General features: G+C 43.0%; 1 protein-coding gene across 3 annotated transcripts; it reads right to left on the reverse strand.

The window, feature by feature from the left end:
- Positions 1 to 568: 568 nt before the first annotated feature.
- Positions 569 to 19,586, reverse strand: cep131 (centrosomal protein 131). Of its 3 annotated transcripts, XM_044102839.1 has the most exons (29): positions 19,419 to 19,565; positions 16,716 to 16,912; positions 16,540 to 16,634; positions 14,518 to 14,629; positions 14,240 to 14,367; positions 13,275 to 13,379; positions 12,982 to 13,161; positions 12,781 to 12,898; positions 12,593 to 12,706; positions 11,547 to 11,733; positions 11,309 to 11,403; positions 10,683 to 10,875; positions 10,512 to 10,597; positions 10,241 to 10,420; positions 9,967 to 10,152; positions 8,950 to 9,087; positions 8,697 to 8,822; positions 8,488 to 8,604; positions 8,277 to 8,306; positions 7,838 to 7,940; positions 7,288 to 7,489; positions 6,975 to 7,082; positions 6,474 to 6,591; positions 6,310 to 6,384; positions 5,980 to 6,122; positions 4,518 to 4,892; positions 2,979 to 3,039; positions 2,188 to 2,306; positions 569 to 953 (listed from the first exon to the last, which is right to left on the reverse strand). In XM_044102839.1, the coding sequence occupies exons 2-28, from the start codon at positions 16,899 to 16,901 to the stop codon at positions 2,235 to 2,237; spliced, it is 3,633 nt and encodes a 1,210-aa protein (XP_043958774.1). In that variant the 5' UTR covers positions 16,902 to 16,912; positions 19,419 to 19,565; the 3' UTR covers positions 569 to 953; positions 2,188 to 2,234. The 3 variants fall into 3 exon arrangements, with proteins under 3 accessions (XP_043958774.1, XP_043958773.1, XP_043958775.1); XM_044102838.1 differs by having other exon boundaries at positions 569 to 2,306; XM_044102840.1 differs by lacking the exon at positions 8,277 to 8,306 and having other exon boundaries at positions 569 to 2,306; positions 19,419 to 19,586.
- Positions 19,587 to 19,620: the final 34 nt, after the last annotated feature.

The following is a 19,620-nucleotide window of genomic DNA, read 5'->3' on the forward strand; positions in this document are numbered from 1 at the left end:
GAGAGGAGGAGGGGGGCGGGGAGACCACTGCAGCTAGAAAGTTAGTTAGACATGAACAGGCAGCTGTGAGGGACTGAATCACAGAGATAATGAGCCACAGACACATTCAGGAAGGATCCAAACTTCTCCATCAAAGTTAGTTCCGCTCTCTCCGCTAAAAACTGAAAGACACAACCTGGCGCAGCTCTGACAGGCTGCATGGATTGAAGGATGTGAGAGTTGAGGTGTGATGGAGGACAACAGAAGAGGAAGAAGAAGAAGAAGGAGGAAGTGGGTCGGCTGAGCGGGTATTTCCTGATTTTATAGGTGGAAACAGGAGGAATACTGAGGTTACAAAAAGTTGAAGTTTTGTTAGTTTGCAGATACTTCTTCAGTTCAGTAAAAGGTGATAAATCACTTCAGATTTAAAGGGCAGCAAGCATAATTTGGATTCCAGTGGGAACAGATGAGGCGCCGGCGTCTCCGCGTGATTTATGGACTGGGAGAGATGCTCGGGGGAACGGGGGACAGAAATGAGACAAGCAGAGAGTTGTTTTCCAAACCGAACAGAGACGAGGAACAAACTGTGATTCGAAAACGGTTTGCTTTTTATTCTCTTGTCTGCAGACACATCAGTCATCGTTCAGGTCACAGTTTTGTTTTCTTTAAATCAACCGCTGTGGAAAAACACCAAAACAAGAATTGGAAATGAACTAAAACATTCAGGAGATCTACGTTCGGCCAGAAACGTTTACAGATGTGGAAGACATCAGACAAAAGGAAAACAAATCGACTAAATTGGGTCGACTTGGCTGGAACGACGGGAGGCGCAGTGGTGAACTCGTCACACGCCGAGGGCTGGGAAAGTGTGAGAAACTTCTGCTTCCCTACTGGAGCAGAGCCGCTTCAAACCAACTTCCTGAACCAGGTGAAGCGGTGAGCCCTCCGATCCACCGACAGACCCAGACTCCGTTCTACAACAGCAAAATATTTCACATAATGTTGTTCCATCAAGTTCCCTAAAATTAACATCCGAATAAACTTTTACAAAATGGAACAATTTGAAATAGTTCGCAGTAATACATTTTCAGAAGAAAGTAAGAAAAAAAAAACAAAACAACAACAACAAAAAAAAGACAGGATAATTTGACGTGTTTAACAAGATGGTTCTGTGGAGCAGCAACACCGCGGTACGAGTGCAGCAATAAATAACGGTAAAATAATGAATAAATATTGTGATTTGGAGATTTTTGGACTTTTTCCATCGGGTCGTTTTCTCTCTCGCTCATACTGCTGGACCTAACCAATAGGATTCCCTTACTGAAATCGAATCGACGCACATTTCCTGCGAGAAAGAAATGGGGAATAATTCAAACCGATTCCCCAGACCCAGTAAGGCGTGGAGCCGGTTCTGTTCCTCCGTGGAGCTTCAGGATCAACATGTGCTGCTCCCTCTCAGATCCAACCAACCCACCCTGCTCTGTCGCAGCTCTGCTTCCCTAATCCTCTACGCATTCTCTCTGGCATTCCTACTTCCCCACATTCAGAAACCCCCAGAACCGCGCTGCAATCCTCCAACCTCAGACATTCCTCCCCACTTGCATTTGCCCAAGCATCTCATTGCTCTCTTTACCAACGACGTCCTGCATCCTTCCAGTTTCCGTCTGCAAACAGTTAAACTGTTTTGGGTTTCATTAAACCCAAAACAGAGCTGCACCCAGGCCCGCTTGGTTAAAGCTCTGTAATTAGCGCTCGCCTTCGGGGGAGGGGGTGGTGAAGTGATGATTAAAAACACGAGTCAGTGATTACTCGACTCGTTTCAGGCATAGAGCTCACGCTTGACGTGACGCTGATGGGAAAGGGCCCCTGCTGGGTCCGGCTGCACACCAGCAGGCTCCGGGGAACCATCTGGTCGTCTGCTCTGGTCCGTCCCCCCGTAGGGAACGTGAACATTCCAGCTCAGGAACGCCGCAACGGCTGAAAAGAGTCTGTGAGGAAAGTCCGTGTGCGACGCTTTGATCTACAGCCACCTGGTCAGTGGCAGACAAATGAAGGCAAAACAACACACTCCTTTTATTCCTGGGGGGCCAGGGGTAAAGGGGGCGCTTACAGTGAAATCCAGGATATTTTGCCTTCTTTTTAGTTTTTACAATGAGGTAGGTCACATTTTAAGCCTTCCACAGGTTCAGTCTTGCAGGTAGAAAATACCTCCACCAGCTGAAAGGGGGTGGGGATGGACCAGACGCTCCTGTCAGTCACTTCTCCAACAGATGCTTCCTCTGCTGCTCCCACAGAGCCTCCAGGTGGTCCGCCCTCTTCACAGCAGCCTATCGGAGCAGAGCAGAGCAGAGGCCGAGTCAAGAAGAGCCGAGTCGAGAAATGGCATGTCTGAGGCATGCTATTTCTCGACATGCGTTATCCTGCTAATCCAGTTTCTGATAAAGCCTGCAGCTCTGTTCATTTCTGCAGCAGCAGAGGAAGTTGCAGCTGCAAACCTGTTCTGACAGGCCTCATAAGAGTCAAACATAACAGTCACCAAAGGTTGTGACAAAGAGTCACGCTTCCTGAAAAATGAATCAGATTGTTTCATTATTTTTTTTATTTTAAGCTTAAAACAAAAAAGAAAAAAAAAGCACAAATTACAGCATTTTTTTTTATGCATCAACAGACCAGCACAAATGATAAGCGCCGCAACTTTAAACAATCAATATTTGTTTTTTACAACTTTAGGTTTTTTTATTGCCTGTCAAACAGACTGAAAGTGTGTTTCCATAGCAAACGTGATGTGGGGAGCTGTTTGGTTTGTTTCCTTTATTTAACCAGGTAAACCCCGTTGAGATCTAGATCTCATTTTCAAGAGGGACCTGGGACCTTTGTGCGAGCGAGCCGCGTGGTATCACGGATGCAGAGCAGGAAACTGGAAACTCGTGACAGGAAGCCACTCAGGATGCGTTTAAAGACCAGCCAGGGTTCAGAGAGAACACAACACTGGACCTCACCTCATACTGCTTACGGAGATTATTCACAGTTTCTTCCTTCTTCAAGATGGCCGACTTTACCCTGGCAAACCAAGACAGAGGAAGGTTAAAAATAAGCTAAATTTCTCTGAAAATATACAAAAAAAAAAAAAAAAAAGAGAAAAACCCACAAGAGCCACACATTTTTCTTCTTTTCACATCCAAGAGGTTCAAATCTTGATTGAAATCAACTTATAAGACGCATTGTGGCTGGTTTGAGTTTCCTCTAAAACAGACATTTAGTTCATCTAGTCAGGATCTGGCATCAAAAACTGAGCTGCTTAACTTTCAAACCGAATGAACCAGAGAATCTGCACGTCGCTGCTGAGACGTCAGAATCTGAAGCAGATATTTAATTTTTGTTATAAACACAGCATGAACCGATTCTTATCTTTTTTTTTAATCGTCTAACAACATTTTTAAAAGTTATTTCCCAAAACTACTCTCCACTTTATATACAGTGTGTTTCTTTATAGAGCAGAGTATACTGCCCTCTGCTGGTAACTGCATGCAGTCCAGTTTATCTGCTCAAAATAGGAAAGTTTATGGACAGATTTTGTTTGTTGGACTGAAAACACATTGAAAGCAGAGACCCCCTGGTCTTTATTGTCATAAAAACACAGTGACTCATTGGGCGTCAGTCCAACATGCCTGACCCTGCAGATGGATTCTGCAGGGCAGTCGTGGAAACTTTCCGTATGACGTAAAACTCGGATCATTGCAGTGCAACATGTAGTGACTCTACTTCGCCAGGGAAGTTATCTATGTTTACAGCTGGTGTGTCGCTGTGTGGACGGACAGAGAAAGTAACTGCAGGTGTTCCACAAAGGTCTGTCTTTGGAGTACAAAACCTTTGAACTAGGGGTCCGATTTAACTTCTTAAAAACAGGAGCTAATATGAACCTGCGCTGGCTAAACTACCCGGTCACTAGATAATTTTACATTTCTGAAACCATCGCAATCACAAACACGGCGATAAGAAAGTCATAAATTTCGGCCGTTGTTCAAATTGAAGAAAACATAACTTCATTTTAGAATTTAAAAAAAATAATAATTAAATATGTGATATTTTAAATCTTATTTGTAAGGCTCTTAATGATCTCCATGCCGTCAGACTGTTAGGATAAGAGCCACTTCTTATCAAGCAGAAAGTTGACTGAAAGGACACCGTGCTGTTCTTCTCTCTAAATGTTCTTTGGATCAGTCTGTGTTCTCTGTAACAGCCAAATTGAACTGAACCTCCTGAAAAACATACGTCACATCTTTAACAAAAAACTCACAAGAGTTTTTTTTATTATTTTCAGAGCCGTCTATACTTTTAGAGGTGTTTTTTTTTTTTTTTTTTACTTGTTGCAGTGTTTTGATCTTCGTGTTCAGTTTTTAGGACAACTCTAACGTCTCTCTAGGGACACAAAGTTAAAAACAGCCCTTTGGTAAACTTTTAACCATGATGCACTGCTGCGACTAAATTAAATATCACTGTTAATAATAATAATAATAATAATGGTATCATGCTCTCACCGTTGGTGGACTTCGGCCAGCTCCTCCTCCTTCTCGCGGGTGATCCTCTCCAGCTCCAACCGCAGCCTCGCTCTGACCTCTGACACCTCCACTTTCAGCCTGCGGTTCTCTTCCTCCGTCATCACCAGGCGGTCTGCGAACTCCTGCCGTATCACTTCGGCCAGGCTGCGGCGCTCCTCGGCCAGCTTGTCTCTGGTCCGCGTGACGTCTTGGACCTCCTGTTCTTTCTGTCTGAGCGCGGCCTGCAGTCGGATCAGCTCTCCCTGCGCCTCCACCTGCTGCTTCCTCGCCTCCTGCTGTTTCTCCACGGCGGCCCTCTCCGAGCGCTCCAGCTCCCTCAGCTCGGCATCGTACTTCTCCTTCAGGCGCCTTATCCTGAAAGAAGACAGCGTTAAAAGGATGAAGATTCAGGCGACTATCTTCTCAGTTTATTTCTTTGTTGTTGTTTTCTGTGTTTATTCTTGTTAGTTTTGTTGTAAGCATTTTAGCTTTTCTTCATGGAGTTGCAGTTTATTGGTGGGAAACATATTTCTACTGTTTGCCTTTGTTTTTTTTATTTCTTACATTTTTATTTCCTACATTTTCTTACAAGAACACTTGGGCCGGATTCAGAACTAAACAGAACTATGTCTAATGTTTAAAAGGCAGGGTTGTATAAATGTGGGAAAAAAAACAAGAGGCAAAATGCCAGGTTGAACCTTTGTATTTGTTTGTGTAAGACAATTGTAGGAAAATAAATAAAAAGTTTGAAAAAATGATTTTGTCTTTCAGGTTGTACAGTCATTTTGCAAAACGCAATTATAGGATGGAAAAGCATCATTTGACTTGTTTTTACATGACGTCTCTGTGTCCTGCCATGCTAGAACTTCAATATTAGAAGCTTTAACTGAATTGATTTGGCTCCTTACTAGCACAGAGACAAACAAAACCCCAGTAAGATTGTGCACTACAAAACCTTACCAAGTAATTCTGGTCTGATTTCTAACTACACTTGAAATAAGACAAACTAACTTAAGATAAACTTTTCAGGAAGATCTAGAGGCTTGTTTTAAGTAAATAATTCCTTAATATTGATGGAAAAAAGTACCAGTTAAAATTGGCAGATAAATTAACTTACAACATGAGAAAACGGTCTTGTAATCAGTTAAATAATCTGCCAATGGAACTGGTGCTTTTTCATTAACATTAAGGAATGATTTACTTACAACAAGCCTCTAGATCTTGCTGAAAGTCACTTGTAACTTATTTTTTTCTTATTTCAAGTTTGCTAAGATATTTGTACTCTAAACTAGACATAAAAAATACTTGGTGAGACCTTGTGTTTTTGCAGTGCGTCTTTTGTTACAAATATGTCGCACATGCTAAAATATCTGAGTGCTTCAAGTCTAACTGTAAGAAAAGCAAAGTATCGCTTATAAAATGCAAACATGAAAGGTTTTTGTAACAGATCTTCGTCACACACTTGTTGTCTGCAGCCCGCTCACACTCCTCCTTGTCCTTGCTGGTCTCCTCCTCCAGAGTCCAGATGGCGATCTCGATCTCTTTGTCTCGTTCTCGCCGCAGCTCTTCCTTCAGCTCGCGCTCACGGCTCAGCATCCAGGCTTCCTGGAGAGGAGAAGCACAGACTCAAACTCAGACAGGACAAAACAATAGCTGCAGAAAGGAAGCTGTTCAGAAATCTTGTATTTTAGTCGCCTTTTTTTTTTTATATATATTGCTAGGAGAACATCTACAGATGAAGAACTCTTCTTTTCAGAAAACGGGCGGAGATTAAAGATTTGCAGACATTCACCTCTTTCTTCTTGTAGTTTTCCTCCCACGTCTGCTTCTCAACATCCAAACGTTCCTGCAGTATCTTCATCTCCACCTGAAACACAAACAACCCAACGTGAGCGTCTGCGCTCCTCAGACGACGCTCCTCTCCTCGGATGAGAATCAGGCTCCCTCCGTCCTCACCTGGTGCCTCCTCTCCTGCTCCTCCCGGCTCTTCTCCATCTCCTCTCTGAGGGCTCGACCAGCCAGCGAGCTGTTCTCCTCCAGCTGCCGCCGCAGCTCCTCCAGCTCGCCTCGCTGCCTGCAGCCAAACACACGCAGCTCAGACGAGGAGCGTCTCTTCAGGAACAGAGTGCTGGCAAGAACTAACCCTAAATGTGTCACATATCCTATGTTGTTACTGTGATTTTAAATATCTTTAAGACTTTAATTTGATATAAAAGTGAGGGGCTGCAACTAACTAGTACTTTCTAAAATAAATATTAAGGAATAATTGACTCAAAACAAGCTCCTATGTCTTGCTGAAAAGTTAATTGTAAGTTGACTTTGTCTTACTTCAAACGTCTTAAGGTATTTGCACTGGAAACTGGATCAAAACTACTGGGTTTAGTGTTTTGACAATGTAGGCTTTAAGTCTACACCCCTTCAGCCTGCAATGCTGCTGTGGACGACCTGCGGCCTCACCTGGCGGCCAGGTCGGCCAGCCTTTCCTTCTCATCGGCTACTTCCTTGTAGAGCCGCCTCCTCTGCTGCTGCAGGGACAGCTCCTCCTCCTGCAGCTGCTTCTCATACCTGACATCAGAATCCAACACAAAGCGAGTCCGGCGTGAAACAAGCTGCCAAACTTTCATTTCAAGAACAAACCGTCATTCGTGAATGAGAGAAAGGAAAGCTATGTGGTGCGTCGAGGACCAGCGACAGCCATGCCCATTTCTCAGTGAGATGTTTTGCTGAGCAGTTTACCAAAAGGGGCTTGTGATGTCATGACGTCACTCACCTCTGCTTGGCCAGCTCCCTCTCCCTCTGACACCGCTCCTCCTTCTCCGTCTCCAGCTGCTGCCGCAGCTCCTCACTCTGCCGCACGTATCTCTGAGCCGCTCGCTCGTCGGCCTGCAGCAGCTCCGCTTCGTGCAACGTCCGCAGCTTCTTCAGCTCCTGTTTGTGCTTCGAGATGAGCTTCTGGACCTCCGGCTCCAGCCCTGACAGGGGACGAAGCAGCAGAAGAAGAAGAAGAAGAGAGAGGTTTATGGTCAGTAGACATTCCTGATATTTTCTCCACACTTGATGAGACTCCACGGGAAAAACATGCTTTTAAGAGGAACTGTAGTAAGTTTTTTTTATTATTATTATTATTATTGGCAGCAAGAAACAACAAATGACCAAGAAGAAAGACAAAAATCAAGACAGTTTCATTCTCTTACTTCTGTTTCATAACCACTGGCTAAACTAATGTAAACAATGTCGACTTTAGGCAAAACGGCTATTTGTTTTAAAGAACTTTTGACGTGAAACATTTAATCTCAGGTTTTCTTTTTAATCGACTCTACCTTTGATTGTGATCTCTTTGATCTTTTTGGTTTTCTCATCGATCCATTTCTCTCTGCGGATCTTTTCCGTGGCGCTCATCAGGTCCTTTAACTTTTTGATCTCCTGCAGAAACGAGGCGTCAGAGTAACTACGCAGAGAACTAAAATCTGAGTCTAACGAAGACACCAAGGCAGGAATGATGTTAGTAAGACAGGAAGTGAGGTATCCGAGAGGAAACGATGGCAAAAAGAAAATGAACTGCGAAGCATGAATGTGATTAATTTTAAGAAGTCACTCAGAGGACTCACATGCAGGCGGACTGTCCATGAGAAGTGATGTCAGACATATTGATGACATGAGAAATGAATGAAAAAAAATGGAAAAAAAATAAAATAATAAAAAATAAAAAATAGGCATGAGCCAAAAGAGCCACAGATTCAGAGAAGAAATTCCTGTTACCTCACACAAGGGGCCAAGTATTTGCCACACCTACAAGGTGAAAAAGAAAAGATAAACCCACAAGAAAGAAGAGAGGGGACGGGACGAAAGGCACAAGGGATGAGAGGAGAGTCTTAAACAGAAGCAGAACCACAAGAAAGCAGGTTACAGTCAGCGGAAGAGGCAGAGCACAGACAGAACGGCTTGCAGTGGAAACACCAGTCTCACTCACCATTTCATGCTGCTGCTGCATATGTGCAATCTTCTTAGTGTACTTCTGGTCCACCTGCTTCAGCTCGGCCACCACGCCTTCACAGCGCTCACTAAGAGCTTTTTTATCATTGATCAGCTAAGGACAGACAGAAAACCTCAGATCAAACAGTAAAACAGCAGAAGTCAGGTGCTTTTTGCTTTTTTTTTTTGTTAAAGTTTGGCGCTCACCTGGTCTATGAAGGTCAGGTGTCTCTGGATGGTGGCTTCGTATTGTTCCTTCTGCAGCTGGAAGTTTCTGCTCAGCTCTTTCTCCGTCTCCTTCACGTGTCTTGCTGTCAGCTCCCTCTGTTGAGCCTGCAGTGGTAAAAAAAAAAAAAGAAAACAACACAAAAAACCCCCCCGAAAAAAAGAAATACCCGAAGATGTAAGTGTGTAAACTAGCAGGAGGGGAAAACATGTCGTGCATTGTCGGCTTCCACACCAATGCAGCCTGCAGCATGTTGACGGTGCGTTTCTTCTCCTCCAGCTCCAGTTTGATCCTCATCATGGAGCTGCTGACTTCAGCTGCGGTGGCCGACACGTGATCGATGCCAACCAGCTCCTCCTCAGACAAGACGGCCTGGGAGCGACAAGAACAAGACCAACAACCCGTCAGCTTCGTGCTTTGAAGCACAAACATCAACAATGAGATCAACAGGCGATGATCTACAGCTCTCGTTTAAACTACAAATGAACAGCAGAAATCAGAAGATCGGGTCTTCTTTTTTTTAAAGTCAGTGAACACGCCACACCTTAGAGCCACCAGATTAACTAATAGTTACTGATGGAATAAGACAAAAGTTAGTTATTTTCAGTCTTAACCAGGTTTTGAAATCAAGAAGCTCACTAAAGTAGGAAGCTACTTAATAGGAAATTATTTATGGCGAAACATGTCTAGAGTTTATTCAAGATGAGAGAGGGAGCAAAATCCTTTCAGCAGATAACAGGAAGGCTCAAAATATTAGAAAGGACTATGTTTGTAAATGACAGATGCTTTGTTTTTATCGTGTAGCATTGTTCACCGTGCTCTCCTTGGTGAAATAAACTTGAATTGAATCAAAGTTTCTCTTGTTTTATGCTTTTGAGATTTCAAACTGCGTTCTTCCTGGAGCCTGGAACACGAAGCCTTCATGAAATCGAAGAGTAAAGGTAAAGATATAAATCTTAGAATACACAATGGTCCCGTTTAATCACGCCAATCACTAGAATAAAACACTAAACACACTTTAAAAATACCGAACCATAAAGTCCTGCTTTTAAAATGGTGTAATCCTGTTTTACACATAGAAACAGTACTGCTGTTCTCATTATGAGAAACTGGAATTGTCCAAAGGAAATATCGGCAGGTTAAAGCTTTGCCTGAGTAAGATACCGGAAAGCCGCCACAAATTTATGATCATCTCTACAAGTTAAATGACCCGCAGAAATGAAAAAAATATGAAAACAAATAATTGAGCACCTCTCTATGTGACCCAGAGGTGACCGACCGTGGCCGCTCCTGCTCCGACTTCTCCATCTCATCCAGGAAGCTCATAATGCTCTGCAGCTTGGCCTCAGAGAGCAGAGCGCCCCCGTCTGGCAGCACGCCATGCTGATTCAGCTGGCCGTGGCGCTCCAGGTTATCCGTGGTCAGAGAGTCCCCATCCTTTGATGAGGTTCAGGGGTGAGCCGGATACAGTTTCAGCAAAAGAAAAAAGAAAAAAAAAAAGGTGGATAAAAAAAGCAACACTGACCTCATCTATCCAGGCGTACTTCTCCTTCTGATAACACCTCGGCTCTGACAGTTTCTCCGGCTCCTCCTCCAGCAGCTTCAGGGTGTCCAGCAGCTCATTCAGGGTGGTTTTGGACTGAGGTCGGCTGGACGGAGCTCCCTGACGCTGGTCCTCCACACTCACTGACCTCTGCAGGAGGTCCTGCAGCACACACATACCGGACAAGCTCGGAAATGTCACCAAATAGAAAAACTACGAGAAAATACGAAACAGGAAACATCCCGTTCCTCACCTGGGAACTTCTGTGATGTGAGAAAACGGGGGAAACTGCTCTGAACCCAAGATCCGCTCCGTCATTTACAACATTTAGATTAAAGTCTGGAGAAACAAACAAAGCCAGTTTCAATCCTCTGAAACCAAACGTGCTTTGACGGAGACACTGACGCTAACCGACAGGTCACACCTGTGTTCTTAGATTTGTTGTCTGTGGGAGACTTTGGGCTGTTGTTGCTGCTCAGTGGGGCTAGACTGTTGTTGGTCGGTGGGACCCTGAGAAGTCTCTTCCGTCCTCCTGCTCCAGCTTTGCTCTGGTATTCAAGCTCCACTTCGGATGTCTGTTCCTCTGCTGCCCGGCGTGCTGGTTTCTGCTGCAGCTCCTGGAAGACACCACCAGAGGGAGACAAAAACATTACTCAAACCAAGGGCTAAAGCACGGGTGTCAAACTCCAGTCCTCAAGCGCCGCTGTCCTGCAGTTTTTAGATGTGCCACAGGTACAAAACACTGGAATGAAACGGCTTAATTACCTCCTCTTTGTGCAGATCAGTTCTCCAGAGTCTTGCTAATGACCTGATTATTCTACTCAGGTGTGGTGCAGCAAAGGCACATCTAAAAGTTGAGGGCTGGAGTGTGACACCCCTGGGCTAAAGTTATTCTTAAATGAACAACATCCGATGTTTTCAGTTGAGGCAGAGAGAGATGAATGATCCTTATTATCTGTGCTGAGTTTTCCCACTCAGGCTGGAACAATGAAAGACCTGGAGGTCCAGATGGTTTATGAGAAAAGAAGAAGAAGAAAAAAAAAAACTCACCTGAGAGCACTGTGACCCTTTGTTGCTGGATAAAGCTGGAGAAATGGCTCTGAAACTCAGCTCTCCAAAATCAGCTGCGATGTTTAAATTGGAGTCTGTTGAAACACGTAACCAATCAAGCATTTTAATACAACGATAAAATATGAAGATATTTGGGGAACAATTTACCCAAATATCTATGCCTAAATAAGGCTAAATTATCTGAACACACAAGAAATGACAGCCGGGACCTACAGACCTGTGTTCTTAGTCTTGGTGTCGGTGGGCGACATCGGGGAACTGTTGTTGTTCGGTGAGGTTGGGCTTTTGTTGGCGCTGGCGATCTTGGGCTGCTTCTTTCGCCCCGTTTGCCACAGGGTTTCCAGCTCTGACTCTGCTGCTTCCTGCACCTCTGTAGTTCGCTGTGCTCTTTTCTGCTGCAGCTCCTGCAGCGCACCACCAGAGGGAGACAAAAGACCGGGTTGTAAACGTAATTCCTTGAGCAAATTCAATAATTAAGAAATGCTTGTAATTAAGCACGCGTCATCGAGGCATCATGATAAAATCTGCTTTATATTAAAACGTCAGTGTTCTACACAAACACACTGCAAAGACGCAAAATATTACTTGCAAAGTATTTTTGGTCCGGTTTCTGGTGCAAATATATTAGTACACTTGAAATAAGATAAAGCTGACCTCCAAAATGGGTTTTCACCAAGAAATGTGAGCTTGTTTTAAGAAAATAATTCCTGATTATTGATGAAAATGTAGGTAAAATAATCTGCTGATAGAACAAGATATTTTCCCCATATTTTAAGTTAAAATGTCCCACTGACTTGTATCTAATACTTATTCATCAATATTGCGGATTTATTGACTTAAAAAAACGTTCCTATATTTTGCTGAAGTTACTTGTAACTTATTCCAAGTTTACTAAGATATTTTCACTAGAAACTAGACCAAAAATACTTGGTGGCGTTTTGCATTTTGGCAGTGTATTTGCAATCATTTAAAAACAAGAAAGTTCTTCACATTTGTCATATTAGTGATGATTGTGTACAGCTACCAAACTGTGAGATTGAGAAAAATGTATAGCCCTTTTTCACATTCTCTCATGCAACAACCATGAACTCCAATGCACTTTTATATAATGGAATAATAATTATTTCCTCTTCCACCTCACATTATGTGCTACTTTTTGTTCGTCTGTCTCATAAAATGCTTAAGGCTGAAAACCTCCCCCTTAACTGAAGTTTTACCACTTTGAAATCAGCCGCAGTGAATCGGCGCAGTAAAGGTTTGCACCTGAATGGCAGCGAGACGGGCAAGTCGAGCTTTCTCCTCACGAATCCGCTTCCTTTCTTCACCTCTCCTGTGCTGCTGCAGATGATCGCCTTCCTCTTTCTTCTCCTCCCACTCCTGCAAATACAAAATGTGTTTTAACGCAACGAGAAGAGAAACGCCGCTCAGACCACAGAAGGACTAATAAAGACCTTTCTTTTATTGGCGAGGATTTGCTCAAGGGCCGCCTGGTGGCTCTGCTTCCTCCTGCTCAGGCGTCTGTACCAGCGTTGGATGGCGACCGCGGCTCGGTTCACCTGCTGGATAAACCTTTGCGTAGACAACACAAAAAGAAAGCTGTGAGCCACACGTCAGAGCGCCGGCAGGAAAACGTTCCCACAGAGGGGGCCGACCTTTCCGCCTCCTGCTCTGTGACTTCCCTCCTCCGCGGCGGGACCGGGCTGCAGCGCTGAGCAGACACCGGAGATCTGTTGTTGGAGGTGGAGGACGAGGAAGAGAAATTCTTCTGAGACTTTGTGACAGAACCGTTCTCTAGCTGCACCTCGTCGTTCGCCGTGGCCTTTAGGATGTTGCTGAAAGGAAGAAATAAAGAAAGAGAAAAAAAAAAAGCATCTGTCAGTCAAGAGAAATCTGGAAGCCACATGCTTAAATCTGTTGTTTCCACGAAAGCAGAACTGAGACGTACTTGAAGGAGGGCTTCTGGTTTGAGCTCTTCGGTGTGAGAGGCTTCTCAGAGTAGTTGTTGTGTAAAATGGTGGTGACCGAGTTGCCCACAGCTCCTTTGTTGCTCCTGAAAAAAAAAGAGAAACAGCTAAATTTAGCTATAATTCAAGGAATATTGATTTAAAATACTTCCACTTCATCCGTTGGTAAACTGTAATTCAGGACTTTGTTTCACCGCAGCATAAACACGATTCATTTATGTTAGCCATCAACTACAAGGGTGGACAAGGACAAAGATTTTGCCTTGACAAGCAGAGCTCAGGACAGTAAACTCACCAAGTCTCCATAACAACCATTAACAAGTGCAAAGATGCAAACTGGTTGTTTGAGAGGTTTTCCCTCTGTTGGAGGGAAAACCTCCAACAGAGGGAAAACCCTGTTGGAAGTTTACCCTGAACTGTTGGCTGGATAAAAAAAATACTTTTTATTTTTTCTTTTAAATTTATTTTAATACAGCTGGGTTCATTTATAAAGGCATCAATTCACAACAAATAACTTTGATACACATTCCAAGAAAAAAAGCTCCAGCGAATGTCCAAGTTTTTTGTTTTTTATTTTTTTAATGAATGTCACAAGTGTTCTTTAATTTTTGTTGAACTGAAAGTGTTTATTGTGATGCTGAAACGGCTGCATGAGATCGTTTGCTTTTTCTTTTCTTTTCTTCTCTTCTTCCGTCAACTCTTGAGTTGGGATAAATAAAGTTGCTTGGTTGTTTTGACTGTGAAAGATGTTACTTGCAAGTTTTTTTGTTTTAAAAAGTAAAACTGTGTGATTGTGTGGGAGAACGCTCCTGAGGGCAGCGCTATCGGGTGCCGTGATCAGCAGTTATGAAACATGAGAAGCAGCCCCAGATCCACAGCCAAGCACTGCAAGTCAGATACCCAAGCTGTGTGTGTGTGTGTGTGTGTGTGTGTTTCTGTTGCCCACCTGTTGTTGGCGGTGAAGGTGGCAGCCAGAGGGATGCCAGGCTCTTTTTTCTTCAGGCTGGTTGGAGAGTCCATGCTGCCGGTGCTGCGGGAGCTCGCATGCGGCGGGAAGATTCTGGGCTGATCGTCCTTTAAATGGAAGAACATTTTGTTTGCGTTGCATAGCTGGAAAACAGCTGGCAACATCTTTTATTTTGACACCATGAACTGCTTTTGTTCACGGAGGTGGAACTGACGGGGCAACGTAAGAACTGTCAGCGTGTGTTTGATTGTAAATACCAGGATGTTCCATGTGGTTCTCTCTGGGGAGCTTTTACTGAGGCTCGCCAGTTTCTTTCGCCCATCGGAGCTGCTGTCGAACAGAGTCAGGTAGTCCCCACTCTGCTCCTGACTGAAAAAAAAAAAAAAGAAAAACAAACACACACACACACACACACACACACAAACCAGACACGTTTATTCCAGAAACTGAACAAATGTAATTTAATCTCAGCAACTCCTTAAAGAGGATGACAGGGCAGCTTTAGGCCAACGCGGGTTTCGGTTTTGTCTGTAGATTGTGAGCCGCTGCAGCTGGTCTGGTAGACTTTCTGACAGCTTGGATCACAGCAGCTTTCGGTGATTAACCGTCGTCATGGCAGCTGGATAAAAGGGACCCCTCCCGTTCTGTTCTTCTGGAATTTAGTGTGCTGCAGCTGACTGTCTGTTCGGGACAAACTCTGTGATGGATTCCAAGTAAATGTGTCCATATGTTGATCCTGAGGACCTGGAGCCTCTCGGGCCACGATGAACAGATGCAGGGTGACCCCCTAGTCAGGCTGAATCTGTCTTAACTGAATTCATGGGTCTTTGGGAGGAGGCGGGGGCGCAGCCAGCTGGCTCAGTGAAAAGCTGTCTGACTCCACTATTCAGGCAGCACATTCCTCCAGTTTGTGCTCGACGATAAGGGATAGATGCAGCAGGGAGGGGGTGTTGAGTGACCCGCCGAGAGCCTAAAGAGACTCCATGCACTCTGGGGGGTATTTTCAGAGTCTCTACATTTAAAGCCCCCTCCTCCAGCTGAACCAGACAGAGAGGAGGAGGCTCACAGCAGCTGCTGGACAATAGAATGTGAACATGAAGACACTCTTCTCTTTTTACAAGCTTCTGGCAGAGGGGGTAACCTGACCCGAGAAGTCCTGGCCCTCCCCCCTCTACCAGGGAACAAAGAAGGTCCGGAAACCCTCTAAGACCCCAGCAGCAAACGCCCGACTTCTCCCCACGCTTTAACTTAGGAGCATAACTCCTATTGTCGCAAACGATGAAGTTTCAGGGCTGCCAGCTGTCACTCAGGCTTCAGCCTAAAGAGCTCCACAACAGAGCCGAGGGTCTGACACAATCACAGCTCACAGACCGTTTGTGTTACCTGAAAAGTCCAAATTCTCTCCTGACATTTACACAAAGCGATTGCTTCAAATTTAGCAATTTGTTGCTTTAGAGCACATGTGTTAAACTCAAGGTCCAGGGGCTAAATCCGGCCCGCCCAAGCTTTTTATGTGGCCCGTAACACTCCAGATGCCAAATTCCATCAATCAGTTCCTTCAGCAATTGAGGAAATTCCTGTAAAATCAACAAATCCCTGAATTTTTCACATGAATGCGTAATTGTGAGTCCATTGCAAATTTTCCACCAACATGGTCAAGCCAACTGGGTTTAATTGATGCCAACTCCCACCTGCAGGGGGCAGTATTTCTTAATTGTATGACACTGCTCCCTCGGCCTTAATCAATCTCAACTTATAGTGACCAACATTGCAAGTAACAAAAAGTCACCTTTAACATCATACACAAGTGCAAATATTGCAAATATTTCTAAGTTAGCACCATAAAATATTAGATTTGACTGAAAATAAAAAAAAAATCAGAAAAATTATTGCAAAATCTTGGAGAGAACAATCAATGGGAAAAGATCTTCAATATTTAATTTTAACGACTTATTGGATGCAGACGCAGCTATTTATAAATATTTTGACAGTTTGTTCAAATGTTTTATCAATACATTTGGGCACAACAGGCCCTTGAGAACATTCACGATCTTAATGTGCCCCAAGTGATTTAGAGGCAGACTGGCGCTGGCTCTGCCTGAGGCTCTGCAGACATGAATCAGCACATCCTGTTGTGATCACACTTCACTGTATCAATGATAAAAACAGGTTTGACTCAGAGAAATAAGAGAAACGGATATGAAAATAGACACTCCTGCTCCAGAATGCCTGTGTGTGTGTGTGTGTGTGTGTGTGGGTGTGTGTGTGTGTGTCTTCACCTTGAACTAAAGTTGGCCTGCTGGTTGACCTGAGTGGTGCTGTTGGATCGCCTAAGGTTCTTGATGGAACGGCAGCTCCCGGGGTTGGTGTCGCTCTGTGGGTAGAGAAGCTTTGTTGGGAATGGCCAGGAGGAGTCGATGAGAACAAAAACAAACTGTTCATAGCAGAAGCCCACCAGCGTGTTGCGCTTCCCTCTGCCATCGGCAGCCACAGACACGGACACAGACCGAGAGAAGTGCTTCCCTGGAGATGCGCTGCTGGGCCGTTTGGATACAGAGAGCCGGGAGCCCAACAGGCTGAGGTCCACTTCATCTCCAGAAGAACATGCCGGGACAGACGAGGGGCTGCGTGTCGTATGCATGCCTCTAAAATCTGGAAAACATTGCAGAAAGGCATTTTGGAGGGCATTAAATAATAAACAATAGAGATATTGACACTATATATCAAGCAGATTGCCAGTAGTTAAATGTAATGTTCAAAAGTTGTGACATTTTAATATTTACTACTTTGCTTTGGTAACGAAATCCTACCTGAACATAAATCTCCAAAAAGTAAAACTTTGGAACAGTGACAAGAGTTTTGGCTGAGTTTCTGTGTTGGAGCAAGAATTTAAGTTTCTGTCCAGCTTTTCGTTAGTTCAGACTTCTAAGGTCAAATTTAGTGACACCAAACGTCGTCACCGCTAATAAACAGTACATATTAGATGGGGTTGTCAAGGAAACAATTAATATGCCACTTTGGAAAAATAAAGCTTGTAATTTATTCCAAGCTTTTGTAATAAAAGCTTGTAATAAAGCCTTTATTACACTGGTAACAATTGTAACAATTGTTACAATTGTTGCCAGTGTAACAATTTCAGTTGTTACACTGGCATAATCTTATTTAGCAAAATAAAATGTTTGCAAACTGCTTCATCAATTCAGTTTAGTTCAAGTGAGTAATACTTTTTAAATTCAAAAAGGGTAATTAGATTTTTTGGTCATTATAACCAAGTTTCTTCATAGTTATATTGTGAAGAGGATGCTCAAGGTTGTCCATTATGATTTTTGTATTATCTTATTTTTATATTGTTGACATTCAAGACAAGTACTCTAGTGTCTGGTCCATCTCTGAAACATCCAATAACTCCAGAATCATCTATTTCTGATGCTGACTAGCATTGAAATAATATTCAGAGTTAAATTTTAACAGCTTGTTTGATGAAGTCAGTTCAACATGATGTTTTCATGAGTCAGTGAGTTGAAGCAACCTGCTGGTCCCCCCACAACACCCAACAACAAATCTACTCGCTAAATTCCCAGCCACTCCAAGAACACGGAATCCTTTGATTACTTTTTCAAATAGTTTACTGTGTCAGCTATAAATCTACAATCTGATTTGTGACCTAAATAACTTAAGGTATTTATTATGTACTACCACTGAAGGTCGATAATACTTACTAAAAAGCTACTTTTTGGTAGTTATTAACTACAAACTTTGACCCAGTCAGTAACAAGAACAGTTTTTGGTAAAGAAACATTTAGTTAATAGTGTTGCAGATTAATTCAAACTCTGCGGCAGATTTATGCTATGATAATATAGCATAAACTGCTGTGAAAAGAGGTCCTAAAACTAAAAGCATGTTTAAGATGCTTTGAAAGACGTCAAGATTTTAAATGACAATAAAGTTTGGTGCCCATCAGTCACCATAGCTCAGCTAATGTCTCTTTTATATTTAATATTCCAACATTTACACTAATCACGTTAGCCACTTGACATCATCTACCAATAACACTGTAAGAAAATTTCCCTTCTTGTTTCTAGAGGTGAAATAATAACACTGACTGAGGTAAGGATAGAAATTATGTAACTGAATGCTCCTTTATTCTGCTGCTATGTATTCTCGCTCTAAACACTTTACCTGTGACGTTTCTGGCAGCAACATCACTTCAAAACCATCTTTTTACCCGCCATTGCAGGATGCAGTTTCAATAATTCCTGTCGGTAGATAAACTTAAGACTATTCGACTATAATTTTCATTCAAGTTAACAACAAAAATAAAATGTCCTTAAAGTTTTGCTCCAACAAAAAAGTACTTTATTTGACCAGCAGATTTTAAGAACTGCACTTCTAAAGCATAAGTCTTTAAATTTATGTCATCCAATCATTAATATGACAATGTCTAATTTCAGTTTCAGACTTCAACCATACTGTCTGCCATCAAAAAATAATGGAAAGCCATTTTGTTTCTCAGCTGGATTAAGTATATTCTACAGTAACACACATTACTTTTAGATTGAATAAAGAGACTATCACAAATTAAATACTTCACATTTATTTAACCCCTACTAAAGCAGATCATTTATCAAAGATTTTTTTAATGTTCCCTGGTAATATCTTAACAAAAAAGAAAACTACTTTCTGTAGCTTTAAGGTGGAAGATGGACAACTCCTGAAAATGCTGCAAATATACCCAATAACTGGTTTTGTACAAGAAGTACTGAATAAAAATACACGTAACTGTGAATCTGACTTCTGTAACAACGTCACTAGGAGATCCTAAGCACCTGCCTAATTTGCTTTTGGCTTGGCCTACCTCTGAATCAAACACAAAATTACACGCAACACTTGCAAGTTAACATAACCCAAATATAGATATTATCGCAAAAGGGTACATGCGCCGTAAGGTTATGATAATATTTAAATCATTGGTAAAATTTGTGATTTCATAACACGAGATTCAGTTAAAAAGATACCAGCGCAAACATGTCTTATTAGAAAAGTACTAAAAACTGTGTTTTTTAAATGAAGTCTGGTGGGAGCGTTTCAAGCTAACTGTTCCTTTGACGGCCGTAAAGCCAAACACAAACCAGTTTCTCCTCTGGAGGAAAGACTCACTTCACGGACGGGATGGCGGCATGGTTGATAATCTGCAGTAAGCTCCCACGGCCGTGACTTTTATTTCCAAAACAATCCTCCGATAAACTGCGAAAGTCCTCCGTGGACTGTGGAGCAAATAACGCGTATCATCATCTCTGTGGTAACAACGCTAATAAATCCCCACCCCCCGCCGTCTGTCATTGGTTAAACGGAAACATCG

The sequence above is a fragment of the Gambusia affinis genome, linkage group LG20 (assembly GCF_019740435.1).
Source record: "Gambusia affinis linkage group LG20, SWU_Gaff_1.0, whole genome shotgun sequence".
Classification (NCBI taxonomy): Eukaryota; Metazoa; Chordata; class Actinopteri; order Cyprinodontiformes; family Poeciliidae; genus Gambusia; species Gambusia affinis.